The 17,395-nt window shown below is 45.5% G+C and overlaps 1 protein-coding gene across 2 annotated transcripts in view; it reads right to left on the bottom strand.

The window, feature by feature from the left end:
* Positions 1–6,248: 6,248 nt before the first annotated feature.
* Positions 6,249–17,395, bottom strand: part of LOC137426640 (activity-dependent neuroprotector homeobox protein) — a 13,603-nt gene continuing 2,456 nt past the window's right edge. Inside the window, exons 1-5 of one of the 2 annotated variants that reach the window (XM_078779203.1) lie at positions 16,713–16,940; positions 14,749–14,874; positions 14,445–14,543; positions 8,729–9,430; positions 6,249–8,563 (exon numbers count right to left, since the gene is read on the bottom strand). In XM_078779203.1, the coding sequence (XP_078635329.1) occupies positions 6,350–8,563; positions 8,729–9,430; positions 14,445–14,543; positions 14,749–14,856 (3,123 nt within the window). In that variant the 5' untranslated portion in view covers positions 14,857–14,874; positions 16,713–16,940 and the 3' untranslated portion in view covers positions 6,249–6,349. Of the gene's footprint in view, positions 8,564–8,728; positions 9,431–14,444; positions 14,544–14,748; positions 14,875–16,712; positions 16,941–17,395 lie in introns of those variants that run through there. The other variant, XM_078779202.1, reaches the window with a different exon arrangement.

Genomic DNA, 17,395 nt, shown 5'->3' with positions numbered 1-17,395 from the left:
GATTAGAAGGGGAGGGGTTGGTTGAGAGTTTTGAAGGAGAGGGCTGAGGAGTGAGATTTGAGGGGGAGGGTGGGTTGGGAGTTTAAGGGGAGGAGCGAGGAGGGAGATTTGAAGGGGGGGGGGGGATTTGAGGGGCAGGGGAGATTTGAGGGGAGGGGGAAAATTGAGGAGGAGAGGTAGGTTGTGAGCTTTGAAGGTGAGGGGGAGATTAGAAGGGGAGGGGTTGGTTGACAGTTTTGAAGGAGAGGAGTGAGGAGGGAGATTTGAGGGCGAGGGGTGATTTGAAAGTTTTGAATGATCAAAGAAAATCGAACATTTATTACAGACTGGGTTTCTTGAGATATTCAAATCAGAGATCCGTTTGAGAACGTTTGAGGAGGGGTGGAATGAAAGTGAGTTTAGAGAATGAAGTAACTAAGGATTGTACGAATTATGAGTTATGAATAAACTTGGTGAGGGGTTTGGTGACAAGAACAAGTCGATTAGATTTTGATTACAATTCAGTAAAACTCATTAATGTTCGGGTATCTATCTATAATTCCAGTAATCTCTGTGTGTCTGTGTGTGTGTGTGTGTTTGTCTGTGACCGCTGTTTCTCGACAACCACGGGTCCGATATACTTGAAACTTGCCAGGTATATTGCTGGGGACCCGAGGATGTGCCTTTTCAAGGTTTGAAATTAATCGGACAAGTGGTTCCCAAGGTATGGTCACCGTACTCGCAAGCCGTTCGCTTTGGCTTTGCGAATGGACCAAACCATTTCATGTAAATAGAGGGGGGGGGGGGGGTTCTACCGTACTCGCAAGCCGTTCGCTTTGGCTTTGCGAATGGACCAAACCATTTCATGTAAATAGAGGGGGGGGGTTCTGTGGTCGTTACTGCCACGTGGTTTCAAAGTTTTTTTTTTTGTTGTTGTTGTTTGCACGCATGTTTTTTTGCACCCACGTACGGGCACGCCCTAGTATGATTACAATTCAATAAAACCAGTTAATGTTAGGGTTTATGATTACAATTCAGTAATACTGGTTAATGTTAGGGTATATGATTACAATTCAGTAAAACTGGTTAATATTAGGGTGTATGATTACAATTCAGTAATACTGGTTAATTTTAGGGTATATGATTACAATTCGGTAATACTAGTATATGTTGGGAATATGATTACAATTCAGTCAAACTCGTTAATGTTAGGGTGTATGATTACAATTCAGTAAAACTGGTTAATGTTAGGGTTTATGATTACAATTCAGTAAACCAGTTAATGTTTGGGTATACGATTACAATTCTGTAAAACTAGTTAATGTTAGCATATATGATTACAATTCAGTAAAACCAGTCAATGTTGGGGTTTACAATTCTGTAAAACTAGTTAATGTTCGGGTATATGATTACAATTCTGTAAAACTAGTTAATGTTCGGGTGTATGATTACAATTCAGTAAACCAGTTAATGTTCAGGTATATCATTACAATTCAGTAAAATTAGTTAATGTTAGGGTATATGATTACAATTCAGTCAAACTCGTTAATGTTAGGGTGTATGATTACAATTCAGTAAAACTGGTTAATATTAGGTTATATGATTACAATTCAGTAAACCAGTTAATGTTCAGGTATATCATTACAATTCAGTAAAATTAGTTAATGTTAGGGTTTATGATTACAATTCAGTCAAACTCGTTAATGTTAGGGTGTATGATTACAATTCAGTAAAACTGGTTAATATTAGGTTATATGATTACAATTCAGTAAACCAGTTAATGTTCAGGTATATCATTACAATTCAGTAAAATTAGTTAATGTTAGGGTGGATGATTACAATTCAGTAAACCAGTTAATGTTCAGGTATATCATTACAATTCAGTAAAATTAGTTAATGTTAGGTTATATGATTACAATTCAGTAATACTAGTATTTGTTGGGAATATGATTACAATTCAGTCAAACTCGTTAATGTTAGGGTATATGATTACAATCCAATAAAACTAATTAATGTTAGCATATATGATTACAATCCAGTAAAACTAATTAATGTTAGCATATATGACTATTCAATAAAACTAGTTAATGTTCGGGTGTATGATTACAATTCTGTAAAACTAGTTAATGTTCGGGTATATGATTACAATTCTGTAAAACTAGTTAATGTTCGGGTATACGATTACAATTCAGTAAAACTAGTTAATGTTAGGCAGTTAGGGTGTATGATTACAATTCAGTAACACTGGTTAATATTAGGGTATATGATTACAATTCTGTAAAACTAGTTAATGTTAGGGTTTATGATTACAATTCAGTCAATCTGGTTAATGTTAGGGTATATGATTACAATTCAGTAACACTGGTTAATATTAGGGTGTATGATTACAATTCAGTAAAACTGGTTAATGTTAGGGTTTATGATTACAATTCAGTCAATCTGGTTAATGTTAGGGTGTTTGATTACAATTCAGTAAAACTGGTTAATGTTAGGGTATATGATTACAATCCAGTAAAACCAATTAATGTTAGCATATATGATTACAATTCAGTAAAACTAATTAATGTTAGGGTATATGATTACAATCCAGTAAAACCAGTTAATGTTCAGGTACATGATTACAATTCAGTCAATCTGGTTAATGTTAGGGTGTATGATTACAATTCAGTAAAACTGGTTAATATTAGGGTTTATGATTACAATTCAGTAAAACTGGTTAATATTAGGGTATATGATTACAATTCTGTAAAACTAGTTAATGTTCGGGTGTATGATTACAATTCAGTAAAACTTGTTAATATTAGGGTATATGATTACATTTCAGTAAAACTGGTTAATATTAGGGTATATGATTACATTTCAGTAAAACTTGTTAATATTAGGGTATATGATTACATTTCAGTAAAACTGGTTAATATTAGGGTTTATGATTACAATTCAGTCAATGTGGTTAATGTTAGGGTTTATGATTACAATTCAGTAAAACTGGTTAATATTAGGGTTTATGATTACAATTCAGTAAAACTGGTTAATATTAGGGTATATGATTACAATTCTGTAAAACTAGTTAATGTTCGGGTGTATGATTACAATTCAGTAAAACTTGTTAATATTAGGGTATATGATTACATTTCAGTAAAACTGGTTAATATTAGGGTATATGATTACAATTCTGTAAAACTAGTTAATGTTCGGGTGTATGATTACATTTCAGTAAAACTGGTTAATATTAGGGTTTATGATTACAATTCAGTAAAACTTGTTAATATTAGGGTATATGATTACATTTCAGTAAAACTTGTTAATATTAGGGTATATGATTACAATTCTGTAAAACTAGTTAATGTTCGGGTGTATGATTACATTTCAGTAAAACTGGTTAATATTAGGGTTTATGATTACAATTCAGTCAATGTGGTTAATGTTAGGGTTTATGATTACAATTCAGTCAATGTGGTTAATGTTAGGGTTTATGATTACAATTCAGTCAATGTGGTTAATGTTAGGGTTTATGATTACAATTCAGTCAATGTGGTTAATGTTAGGGTTTATGATTACAATTCAGTAAAATTAAAAATAAACATCGTAAAAGTCGTACAAATAAATTAATTCCAGGTTTTACCGCGAGTCGATAACATCACCCTGTCCGACATGTTACATTAGTTATTCGTGCCCGTTGTTTGTGTCCGTTATAACGTCAACAGCTCTGCGGGGAAAAATGGCCTCCAAAGGTGGTTATTCTATAACGTCCTTAACAGCAAGTTTCCCGTTTGGAATTATTTTCCATTTTGTTTCACTACCAGGCAGTGTTTCAACTCATCGTTACCACACATGCACAAACTAGAATGGCACTCGGTAGAGAGCTCATCTCCACCAGGCTGAACACTTGATGTTTTGTGTCCCACCGAAAGGTCCAAAAATCGGCTTGTTTAATGTCAGCGTGTTCTTGAATATACATGATGCCAAAATCGAATTGGCTTCTGCTCGTCACCGATCCAACTCATCCACAAAGTTTGGTCAGAATTCGTCCACAACTTTATGAAATATCGTGCTGTGTATCGTTTTTGGCCCTCAATGTTGAAGAATCACTTCAAAAAAAAAATTTAATCTAAACCTTTCCTTCTCGTCACACACCCAACCTTTCTACAAAATTTCGGCTGAATCCGTCCACAACCGGTTTAGATATCCTGTTCACAAACAGGGGTGAAAGCATAACCTGCTCCCACCTTCAGTAGTGGAGGTAAAAAGTACAGTTAAACAAAATACCTGTCTTCCTATTCATGTCCAATGTCCATGTCCAAAATATAATATTTCCTTCTTGTCACTTTTTTTTCGCAAATATAACATTTCAAAATCAATTCCAAGAAGTTGTTCCTGGATAATAAACTGAGGTTTATGGACAGAATCATGGAGGAGGTGAACCTATTGCTTAACCCCACTTTCCGCTTCACGTGCTGGGAGTAAAAACAAAACCCCCCAAAAAAGCAAAAAAAAAAATTCATTCATCTCAATACAAGTAAAATAAAGAAAAGAAAGCAGGAAGGAAGTACCATGGTACACAACCCGTGTTTGTATCAAGCTTTATTTTCTAAAAAATATATGTGGAACAGGTAGCAAGAGTGAAAGCACGATGACACACGAGGCTATATAAATACTCATAAAGCACTGAGAGCTACGGGCCACAGGGAACGGGCTGATCGAGGCAAAAACCGGAACCACTTCAGGGACGCTAGAGATGCAGGCGGAGGTGAAAAACATGGGGCATCATGGGGTTAACGTTGGGGTGGGAGGTGAGCACAGAGGTTCGGGTTCGAGTCTCGGCCTCGGTCCATAAAGATCAAAGTGAAGCCTTGGGCGCACCGACCCGGGCCTCGGTCAGGCGGGCGAGTTCCAAAGCGAAACCCCACCGAGGAAGGCAAAAGTCATCTAAACAATCAAATACATTTTGGACGAAGCTTTGTCGAGGATGCAGGTATGCGAGTGGTGTGTGCAAACAAAACAGGTATTAACAACATGTACACAGTGGCCATCAGGAAAAATACAGGACCCCTAACTTCACGACTGCCCATGGCCGAAGACCACTCGAGCTCGACCCGCCGGTCTTGCCGCTACCAAAATTCGAGGCGCGGCAGAGCCGTGTCAGAGGGGGCTAAGATCGCATGACATTTGAGAATTTGTTTTCCACCTTTAGTTTTTTGTTCCCGTAACCTTTATCATCATCCATCCCACCACCCTGCTGTCCCCCATCCCATGACAAGGTTGCTGAAGGAATCGCCTCAAAATAACCACCATATTATCACTCATTCACTACAAATTTCAAACAGGTACTAAAGACCTTCCAGAGACTAAACCAACACCCTCTTGAAGCTTCAGTGTCCTTGAAAACATAAAATGACGAGGAAAAAAAGGCCCACAAAATAAGGTTTATAACAAAATATCAAAAATAAAACATTGCTGGCACATAAAGCAAGCAACGGACATTCAGTCCAGAGATGCAACAGGAATTGGTCAGAGGGTCAAGTGAATGTTCCTAAAAACTGCAGAGACGTGAAAATACAGAAAGCAGTTTCAGACGACGACAGTAGATTTGAACCATGGACCAAACAAGGACACTGGATTTGAACCAGGGACCACCAATACCACAAGACGGTTAGCCATTACATCATCATTATTATCCCGAGAATAGTTTAGACCTTTACATATTGTTTACCCAAACTCCACATTCACCCTCTCCCTTTCAAATACATTGCTCCAATCAAAAATCTCCCCTCCCCCAAAAAAGCAATATCATCGCTTCCAGCCCGATGTCACGCAGCCCGCTACACACTCCAACCCCCTCCCGAAAAAAGAAAAATTGTTCTGGAGCCCCACCAAAGACACACAAGAAGTCCAAATGAGCACACGTCCATCACACTAACGATGGAGACCCTGCAGTGACGTGGAAGGAGACATCGCTACCTCCACTTCTTCGTTAATTGAGATCTTTAATGGTTTTTTCTTCTTTCTTTCAGAAACTAAGAAAGCTGAGGATGGGAAAGCAGCAGGCAAGCAATGGTGCGAGGGAGACGGAGCTAACCAAGAGAAAAGTGGAAAGCAAACTATCTTGTAACAATGTCAGCAATTGGGAAGGCCGGGGCGGGGGGGAGGGGAGGGGTTGGGGGAGGAGGGGAGGGGTTGGGGGAGGAGGGGAGGGGTTGGGGGAGGAGGGGATGAGGCTTGGGGGAGGAGGGGATGAGGCTTGGGGGAGGGCGGAGGTTGGAGGGGGGGGGGGGGTGGGGATGAGGCTTGGGGGGGAGGGCGGAGGCTGGGGGAGATACCAAATCCAGTAGAGTTTTTATTCTTTTACCCCTTACACTTCTACAAACACACTTTACTGTGCCCCACTCCCAGCACCTGAACCCTCAATTTGGTCGAGCGAAGCCGACGCAGACGCAGAAGAAGACAATGAAGCGGCAGAAGAGGACGACGACGAAGACGATGATGAAGGAGATGGTGGAGCAAGAGGGCGGAGAGCACCTAGCTGTGCGGAGAGGTCGAACAGACCCCGGGCAGGTGACTGGGCCTTGACTTCAAAGGGATCCGGGGATAACGGACCGGCTCCGGCCTCGAGCAAAGCTGCAATAGCCTCCCCATTGGCTTCGACATTCTGTTTAGGAGAAGCGCTACTGCCGCTGTCTCTTTCGACCCCATCATCTCGAAACTCCGATCCGAGATCCTGAGGATGGTGCTGCTGATGCTCAAAATCATCTGAAGCCCCAATCTGGAGCGCAAGTCCATGGTCATAAGTTGCATCCAAATTCTGATTGAAAGCCACTTCTTCATTATTGTCTTGCTTACCATCATCATCTTCTTCTTCTTTAACCTCAACTTTAACCTCTTCCTCCACAGCAGCATCTTCATCCTTCACTTCTACTGGATTAGGAGTTTCCGTGTTGCTTTTGTTATAAAAGGCATCACCCTTCTCCTCATGATCAGTCTTCACATCTTTACAGTCAATAGAGGAAGAAGAACCGGCAACATCACGGACACCAAAAGACGAGTTGCACGCACTTGCTTGCTGATCAAATGAAACTGTCGCCAAATCTACCTTGGACTCAAACGTGACACTATCGGGGTCAGAAGTCAGGCCTCGACTATCATCCGAGAGCTCAATACAGTCAATATTCTCAGGCTCTACCTTGTTGCTACCATGACCAACTGGCACAATTTTCACCTCCGAGCTATTTTCAGTAGCATCTTCATCTTTGCTTTTCCCACTATTTTCAATCCTCGACTCCTCTTTAATCACCACCTCTCCCTCTTCTTTATCGTCATCATCTTCATCCTTTTTTTCTTCTTTTATCCTTGTACGGGCAATGACAAGGTTTGGAGAGGGGCTTGGAAAGACGAGTGGGTGTTTTACCATGGCAAGCTGGCGCATATCGAACCCCAGGAGCACCTCCGTCTGCAAGCGCTCCACAGAACGCAAGCACTGACGCCGCTTGATAGTAAAGAGGCCAGTGACCTCTGTGCGGTTCAGCCAAAGCCGTTCAGCAAGGACAGCCAGTTCCCCACGCATGGGATAAGGCTGCTTATGAAAGTATCGAAGCAAGAAGCGCTTCCTCTCCTCATAACTGCGGCCTGCGACACCGGAAGGGTCCAAAATGAGTTCCACAGGAGGTGGTGGAGGCTCGGAGGATCGCTGTGCATTACTATGCATAAAGCCCTGTTCGACAGGCTGCCCGCTGGAAGTCGGCTGCGCCCGCGTGATGCCAACACAATGCCGCTGATGCGCAGCCACTGTACCAGGTTGCACTGGGTCCTGGTAACGACCTCGGCAACGGGTGCAGCAGTACGAAACCGTTTGGCGTGCAGGGTGGCGCAGAGTGAACACGTTGTGTTTCGCATTGAGATGCTGCTCCATCAAAGCAGCAAGCTGCCCTTTCAAGCCAACGACACGTTCTTGACAGAACAGACATAGGGACTTCAGAATACCACCACCGGGAACACCCTCATTGGGTCGGGGACCCTGGAAACCAGAACGAATAGGACCTGGGCGAGAGATGGTCCCTGATGGACCGAGTGGACGCCCCCGCATAGCAGAGCTAGAGGTGCAAGGCACAGCCCCTCGACCGGCTACCATGTTTCCGTGGTCCTGTGTCGGTCGAGGTAGGGATCCTCCATGCTTTTTGTGCACATGTGCCATGAGAGAGGCTGTATTAGGAAAGGACATGCGACAAGCATGACACACGTCTCCATGCTGTGTTGAAAGGTGTGCTGCCAGTTGGCTGGCACGAACCGTCAGACCACAGATCCCACAACGTGCCACTCCACCGGTACTTTGTCCTGCAGGACTGCTGCTGCTTTGTAAGGGGGGTCGACGCCCAGGTCGGAACCCAGGGCAGGGCCCAGCGCGATGTCGGAGAAAGCCTTCTTCGGGCACAAGCTCCATACACGCCTCACACAGCTTCCAACGCTGTGCAGCTGTTGATGGCCTACCCCTGGCGAGAACTCTGGCACTGGGATTAGAGTTGCTCATTTGATTGACCAAACGGCCAGAGATCGGCAAAGGTGAGGCACCTGCACGTCCAGCTTGATGCAGCACCTAAAATTTGGGGGGGAGGAAAGGGATAGAAAACAAGTTTTAAGTTCATAGCGAGCAAACCTTCAATAACTGCAACCAATGACATGCCCCATCCCATCATTTCCTACATACAGGCACTCATGCCACCTTGCCATTTCCGATTATTCAAACAAAGTTTAGTCTCACCCTGTCAGGAATAGGCTTGCGTCCTGCTTCACCAGCAGAAAGCCCTCCAAGCTTTAGGTAGTGCCCCACAAGTGTACGAGGGTCAGCCACACCATGCATGTCTGCCACATGTCGCACCAGCAACGCATAAGCTTCTTCCTTCAGGCCGCATCTCTTGCAGAAGTAAACATCAACATAGCGCCCGTTCTTTGATGACATCTGGTTGGTGGCAGCGGCAGCAGCAGCAGAGGCAGTTGGAGCATTCGACTGAGGACGAATGAGTGGTGCCGGTGGAGCAAAGCCGTTGGGTGTCACGACCGGTGGTGCTGCGCGGCACAGCTCTAGGGTCAAACCCACGACTTCGGAAACTGCCACAAGGCGATGCGCCCGTGCCACGTGTGCCCGCAAAGCAGCATAGCTCACGCTCTTTTGCGAGCAACGGCGGCACACAAAGAAGCGGCGTGTAAACAGGGCTCCAGGAGGCTGCGGCGCAACCCGTTGGCCGTGCCGCTGTGGTGCGGGAGGCTCGCGGCGTGGAGGGTGGAACGCAGCCACATGCCGCTCCATGGCGGCGCGATGCGCACGGTAAGGGCAGAAGAGGCACACAAGGGGAAGACAGTCATCCAGGCGTGAACGATGCTGAGCTTCGGCGTGCGCCTCCAGAGCCCGAGGATTGGCTGCCACGTGTCCACAGAGGCGGCAACGCAGGTGAAATGGTGGGCCCTAGGAGGAGAAGAAAGGGTGAGCCATGTCCGAAGGTGAAGCTGCTATAGAAACACAACTACCGTTTCTTTTCTCAAATGCAAAAGTATCACCAAGCCAAAGTACAATAAATAGACAAACCACTTATTAATGTCGATACTTTCATTTTGGATTTGCAGCAAAAGTTTAAATCCACCTCCGTGCCACAATGCATATTCCTTGCCTTTTAGTCGCACATCCTCAGGCATTATTAAAGTGGTTTCTTTTGAAAATAAATACAAAGTAAAACCCTTACATGGAGTATGAATTGATATTTGCCTTTATAATTTAAAGCAAGCGATTACATTCAAAATTATCACATTTTCAAACTCTCGTGATGACAAAGTTCAAAATACAACTGAAAAAACAATCTTGCCTCGTGTTATCTTTTGCTTCGATGAATGGTTAACGCCCGAAGCACTAGCTTCTCCTCGTTTCCCACAGCGGTTACCTGTCCACCAATATACATCATTCTACCTGTCCACCAATGAAGATCGACAACAGCCTTCACCAATGAGCCCAGTTCGTCATTCTACATGGAGTCTCCTGCAACCACCAATGATGAGATGCAACACAAAATCCGAAGCTTTCTTGGCCCATTTATCTTTGCCAGTGGCAATTCAGCATTCTGTTCAGCTGCACGTATCTTTTCCTAGACGAGGTTTTGCAGTCTCAAAATTAATCGGCCAGTACTTAAAGTGCAAAATCAATCCGAAAAGTTTTCATTCCATGTTCCGCGATCCCGCGCCGGAGCCGCAAGGCGTCCCACACGATCCCGCAAGGCGTCTCTCATGTGACCCACCATCAGGGCTGCGTCTTAAAGAAGTAACTAACTCCACAGGGAAATCCTTGTCTGCCACTCTCAGCTTGTTGGTCACTGTGCTGCCATCTTAATGAACTCCATCCGTCCATCCATCAAGACTAAAAAACAACTCCAACCTCGATCATCATTTCATGGAAATCAAGACCCCAAAATGTAACCATCTCATGGGTCCTCTTTCAATTTATACACCAAGCTGCACCCGTGAAGTGAAGTGAAGGCAGCGGGAAGTTGGGGTGTGAAGAGAATGACAGAGATCTGCAATCTGGTGGTGAAAGAAGGCCGCATTCCAGTGGATTGAGAACTGAGTACCCTCGTCCCTCTATACAAGGGGAAAGGTGACCCTCTGGACTGTGGCTCGTACCGAGCAATAAAGTTATTGGAGCATGGAATGAAGGTATTGGAAAGGGTGTTGGAGAGGAGGATAAGGAAGAAAGTGAAGATCGACGAAATGCAGTTTGGATTTATGCCAGGAAGAGGGACGACAGACGCGCTTTTTATTGTGAGACAGTTGCAGGAGAAGTACATGGAGAAGAGGAAGAAGTTGTTTCTTGGATTTGTTGATCTGGAGAAAGCATTAGATAGGGTTCCACGTGAAGTAGTGACATGGGCATTGAGGAAGTTAGGAGTGGAGGAATGGTTGATCAGAGGAGTGATGGCAATGTACAAAAGAGCGCGCACAGCTGTAAGGACGAAGGACGGGAACAGTGGTGAGTTTGAGGTGAAGGTGGGAGTGCATCAGGGGTCGGTACTAAGTCCACTACTATTTGTAGTTGTGATGGAGGTGCTGGCTCGGAACGTAAAGGAGGGTTTACCGTGGGAGTTGTTGTATGCAGATGATCTGGTGTTGATTGCAGAAAGTATGGATGGACTGAAGGAGAAGATGAACAAGTGGAAGGAATGTATGGAGACAAAAGGTCTGAAGGTGAATATCGGAAAAACGAAGGTGATGGCAAGTGGTAAAGCATGTGGTGAGGTGGAAAGAACTGGGAAGTGGCCGTGTGCTGTGTGCAGGAAGGGTGTCGGAGTGAATTCCATTCAATGCAAAATGTGTGCCGAGTAGGTTCATCAAAAATGTAGTGGTTTGAGAGGGTCATTAACCAGTGTGGCAGCTACATTCAAGTGTAAGGTGTGCACAGAGGGAGCTGCAGATGGAGGAAATGTTGAGTTGGATCTTGGAGACGGCGTGAAGCTGGAAGGTGTGAAAACATTTTGTTTCCTAGGAGACATGCTGAATGGAGAAGGTGGATCAGACTCGGCAACGGTTGCTCGAGTGAGATGTGCATGGAAGAAGTTTCGGGAACTGAGTGGCGTGCTGACGAGGAGGGGAGTGTCGTTGAAGCTGTAGGGAAAGGTGTATGCTGCATGTGTGAGAAGCGTTATGATTTATGGGAGCGAGACATGGGTGATGAACGTAGAGCAGCAACGAAGGCTGGAAAGGGTGGAAATGCGAATGGTTCGGTGGATGTGTGGAGTATCGTTGAGAGAGAGAGAGGAAGACATATGATGAATTGCGAAAGATGATGGGAATAGAGCCTGTGATGGATGCTGTGAAGAGAAACAGTTTGAGATGGTTTGGTCCTGTGTTGAGGAAGGATGAAAGTGACTGGTTGAGAAGAGTGATGGAAATGAATGTAGAAGGAAGTAGAGGATGGGGAAGACCGAGAAAGAATTGGCTAAAGATGGTGGAAGAAGAAATGCGGACAAGGGGGTTAACAAGGGGAGATGCAGAAAATAGGGCAAAATGGAGAAGATTGTCATAAGGACCGCAAGGCTAACCCCCTGCTCTTGCAGGGAAATGGCCTTAAAATGCCTGTTGTTGTTTGTTGTGCTGCACCCAATAATCTCGTCATCCAGTTGTGGGTATTCCAGCCAACCTACCCATGTCTGAGGTTGAAAAATCAGTCTTCAGCTGAGGATTAAACGGTGTCCCCTATTTTGCTTCGATGAAGGATTAGCTTAAATAATAGCGTACAATATGTTCATCCAAAATTCCGTGGACTATACCAGAAACCCTCATCTTGTTACAATCCTCAAATCTACATTTAACGCTCACCTCCATTAATCCCCTTCTTCCACCATACAGTCGTGGCCAAAAATATTGGCAGTCTTGCACTTTTTTCAAATAACTCCATTTTCTCGAAAAATAAGTTGAAATTGATGAAAGTATTTGGTCTCCACAATTCTTTATTTGACTATTAATATTACAGAACCTTTGTTTTTGATTCAGAACTTAATAAATCCTTTTAAATCAGAAAATAAAAATAAATGGCATTGACAAAATGATTGACACCCTAGACTTAATATTTGGTAGCAGGGCCTTTGGACAAAATAACTGCAGTCAAGCGCTTCCCATAGCCATGAATGAGCTTCCTCCACCTCTCCACTGGCAGTTTGGCCCACTCTTCTTGTGCAAACTTCTCCAGTTCTCCCAGATTTGAAGGGTGCCTTCTCCCAACTGCTGTTTTCAGATCTCCCCACAGGTGTTCAATGGGATTTAGATCTGGACTCATTTCTGGCCACTTCAGAACAGTCCAGCATTTTGTCTTGACCTGGGTGTTTTTTTTGAAGTGTGTTTGGAGTCACTGTCCTGATGCAAGTCCCATGACCTTCAATGGTGACCCAGCTTTCTGACACTTGGTTGAACATTGCACTCCAAAATTCCTTGATAATCTCCTGATTTCATGATGCCATGCACACATTCAAGGTACCCAATGCTAGAGGCAGCACAGCAACCCCAAAACATCACTGAACCTCCTCCATGTTTGACTGTAGGGAAGGTGTTCTTTTCTTTGAAGGCTTCATTTTGTTTTCTGTAAACATAGAGATGATGTGCTTTACCACAAAGCTCTAATTTGGTCTCATCTGTCCACAGGACATTCTCCCAGAAGGATTTTGGCTTGTTCAGGTGTGTTTTGGAGAACTCCAGTTGAGCTTTCTTATGTCTCTCTCAGCAGTGGGGTCCTCCTGGGTCTCCTCCCACAGAACCCCCTTTCACCGAGTTGGCGACGGATGGTGCGAGTTGAAACTATCGTACCCTGTGTCTGAAGGTCACCTTGAATCTGTTTGGCAGTTGATAGAGGTGTTTTCTCGAGAGTTTTGTGCTTTCTCCACCATTCGTACAATCCTTTGCTGCAATCTTCGATCAAGTTTTCTCTTGCGGCCACGTTCAGGGAGGTTGGCTGCAGTGCTATGCCCTTGCTTAAACTCCCTGATAACATTGCGTGTGGTGGACACAGGAACATCACGGTCTCTGGAGATGGAATTGTAGGCTTGAGATTGTCCATGCTCGGCTACAATCTTGTGTCTGACCTCCCCACACAATTCTCTAGTTTTCTTTCTTTTTCTCCATGCTCATTGCGGGACACACAGTGACACAAAACAGCAGAATGACTCCTTTTCTCCATTCAAACTGGTTGAAAGAGTGATTTTTATATTGCAGGCACCTGCAACTCACCACAGGTGAGTTCAATTCCAAAGTAAAGGAGAATCACCTGCTTGAAATCTAATTATTTCTCACAACTTCTAAAAGGTGCCAATAATATTGTTCGGGCCATTTTAGGATTTCTGTGCAGAAAAAGCGAAGATTTAGTATTTTTTCAGCTTTTTTTGTTTTGTTCGACTGCAAACCAAATAAATACAAATGTGGACACGAAGAGATTTTTTAATTTCAACAATTTTCTGGAAGAAATGGTGCATTATTTGAAAAAAGTGCAATGGTGCCAATATTTTTGGCCATGACTGCATGGAACCACTTTCCTGAGTCTGTTGTCTCATTCTCCCCTTCCCTCGCTGTGCAACCTATGATTATCTCATGGTACTCCGTTTTGACTTTTGAGCTTTACTCCATCCGCTGAGATGACCCCCTTTCATCTAACTCCTTTCCTTGTGCTTTTTTGCAATCTGCACATTTTTGCCATCCTGCTTCTCTTTGACACTTGTTCTACCCTCAACACCTATACCAAAATTATGATTTTTTTTTTTTAAACCACAGAACGTGCTTCGGAAATGCAGCGATACAATGAACATGCAGCAAAACATCAGGTAACCAAGCACCGACTGAGTATTATCAAATACACACAAGAAATACTCAAGTTTGAAAGATTGCATCAGCGTGGTATTCATTGAACCAATTATTTGTGTCCACGTGGAAAGCAAGTGCTCGCAGGGCTGTACCTTTCGCCGCTTGGGCGGTGGAGGATCTCCACATGCCATGTGATCCCAGCTTGTGTGCTTGAAGAACCACGCCACCCTCTCTCGATCCTGGTCATCTTCCTGGCAAACACAATATTCCATCAGGACATATAAGCCTCCAATTACCCATCTCCATTTCTTACCAACTTTTCCCACCAAACCTCCTACACCCACTGACTGGGCTCGATTCCACCCGACACCCCCAACCCTCAAACTCCCCCAAAACTTTTTTTTAACCCAACACACCCTTGACCATCCTGGGCCTATCAATCGTTTCCCAGCTTACGTTATGTTTGTGGTTGCATGCATGGAGACCAATGTCCTGGAGGATGCGTTTCACCGCAGCACGTCCTTTTCGAATACTCTCCAAATTACAGACCGGCAGCTGGTACATGGTGCCTTCCACCTGCACCTGCAATGTACAACAACTGTTCACTCATTAAATACAAAATACTACTTGAAAGACACATTCACATCCTACTAACAGTGACTGCACATAGAGATTACTTCACGTGAATAATACTCGTACAATGATTTGATTCACTGGTACCAGATAAGACACATTGGAGAGGGGAGGAGTGAGGACAGGGGTTGAGGAGGGATGGATGGGTGAGGGGAGGTGGGACAGGGAGAGGGGTGGAGTTGGGATAGAGGCGGGAGAGAAGAGGATGCGGACTGCGGAGAATGAGCACCACCATGACGACAGCGACTGACTGCTTCAAAACAAAACAATTTAAATCAGGAGAGCACTTTTACTCTTCTTCAGTTGCTGATAGATTCATAGACCATGATGCACGAGATTGATTAACAGGACTTCCTCAATCTTCATAATCATCTCACCACTCCCGTTACATCCTCCAACTAACCACCAACCCACTTCCTCTCTCCCCACCCCCACCATCAACCACCTTTCTCTCACGCTACATCACCACCAACAACTCCCTTGAACAGCACATCCCCCATACCACCCAATTCCATACCTCAACATACTACATCACCTCCTCCACACAAACCACCTTCCTTTCATGCTATCCCTCACCCCCACAGACCCCTTCTGATGCCGAATCACACCCCTCACCTCTCCCAACCCCAATAACTTCCTACCTCTCATGCCACATGCACCCCAACAATAAAATCCTCTCTCAATCCACACCCTCCCTTCTTTCTTCCCTCCACATCCCACATCCTCCCCTCCCTTTTCCTCCACATCCCACACCCTCCTCCTCCTCCTCCCTTTTCCTACACATCCCACACCCTCTCCCTCCCTTTTCCTCCACATACCACTCCCTCCCCCCCTCCCTTTTCCTCCACATCCCACTCCCTCCCCCTCCTTTTTCCTCCACAGCACACACCCTCCCCTCCCTTTCCCTCCACAGCACACCCTCCCCTCCCTTTTACTCCACAGCAAAAAACACCCTCCTTCTCCCTTTTCCTCGAACATCACACACCCTCCTCCTCCTCCTTTTTTCCTCCACATCACACATCCTCCCCCTCCGTTTTCCTCCACATCGCACACCCTCCCTCCTTTTTCCTCCACAACGCACACCCTCCGCCTCCCTTTTCCTCCAAATCGCACACCCTACCCCTCCTTTTTCCTCGAACATCGCACACCCTCCCCCTCCCTTTTCCTCCACATCGCACACCCTCCACCTCCCTTTTCCTCGAACATCCCAACCCCTCCTCCTTTTTCCTCCACTCGCACACCCTCCCCTCCCCCTCCCCTCCCCCTCCCCTTTCTTCCACATCCCACACCCTCCTTGGCATATTCGACAGTACATGCTAAACCTTTGCTCGATCTTTAAACAGGTTTTTGTTTTCAATCTGATCGCAAACGTAATCATCAGGCCTTTCATCTTTCCCCACAACACGTCGACCTCCACCTCCTCCTCTTCTTCTTCTTCCTCCTCCTCCTCCTCTTCCTCATTAACACAACTACTTCCGTTGTTTATCTCATTTTCCTCATTTATAACATATAAAGGCGTCAACGACCCCAATGCAATGGTGACGTTCTTGGTGGATAAAACTCCAAGAGAAATTTCCGTGTTTCATCAAGAACAACTCCCCTCCCTCTCTCCCCCTTACCCCTCCCTCCTCCTCCTCCTCCTCCTCTAAACCGGACCCTCCTCTGGATGAGAAACTTATAAACCGCCGGTTAATTAAGGAAAGGCCTCGCAGGCGGCAGCGGTCTCCACGGGTGGAGCCTCGAATCGGGACACCATTCCATTGTCCCTGTCCCCGTCCGATCCTCACCTCGTCTCGTGTTGTCTCGCGCGACACGCGGAGGGTTCCGAGGCCGCACGAGCGACTTTATGAATTAACGGGTAGAGTGAGGGGAGGGGGGAGCACGGGGAGCTCTGGGAGGGGGAGAGGGCCGAGGAGCGGGGGATCGAGCTAAGGCAGTTCGGGACGAGGCGAGACGGCGATGTCGGTGCTGCCTAACATGGCTGCGCGGGGAAGAGGAGAAAGAGGGAGAAACGAGGCGAGATCCGGGCCCGATACTGCCCCCTAGCGAAGAACGAACGAAAGAAAAAGTGAAGGACGGAAGAGGACTGCGGAGAATGAGAAGACAGTGTGGAAATAAAATAAAGGAAGGAACATTATTGAGAGAAAACGAGAATGTTGGGGGCTTAAAGGAGGTAGGGAAATGGTACGGAACGACTACAAGTAGAGGATGGTGTGGGAGGAGTGGAGGTGGTGGAGGAGTGGTGCAGGAGGGATGGGGAGAAGGGGGTGATGCAGGAGGGATGGGGAGAAGGGGTGGTGCAGGAGGGGTGGGGAGAAGGGGTGGTGCAGGAGGGGTGGGGAGAAGGGGTGGGGAGAAGGGGTGGGGAGAAGGGGTGGGGAGAAGGGGTGGGGAGAAGGGGTGGTGCAGGAGGAGTGGGGAGAAGGGGTGGTGCAGGAGGGGTGGGGAGAAGGGGTGGTGCAGGAGGGGT

Source organism: Myxine glutinosa, chromosome 5, assembly GCF_964187855.1.
Source record: "Myxine glutinosa chromosome 5, kmMyxGlut1.1, whole genome shotgun sequence".
Taxonomy (NCBI): Eukaryota; Metazoa; Chordata; class Myxini; order Myxiniformes; family Myxinidae; genus Myxine; species Myxine glutinosa.
Note: the sequence above shows the minus strand (reverse complement) of the source record. Positions and strands in the feature narration are given on the sequence as shown.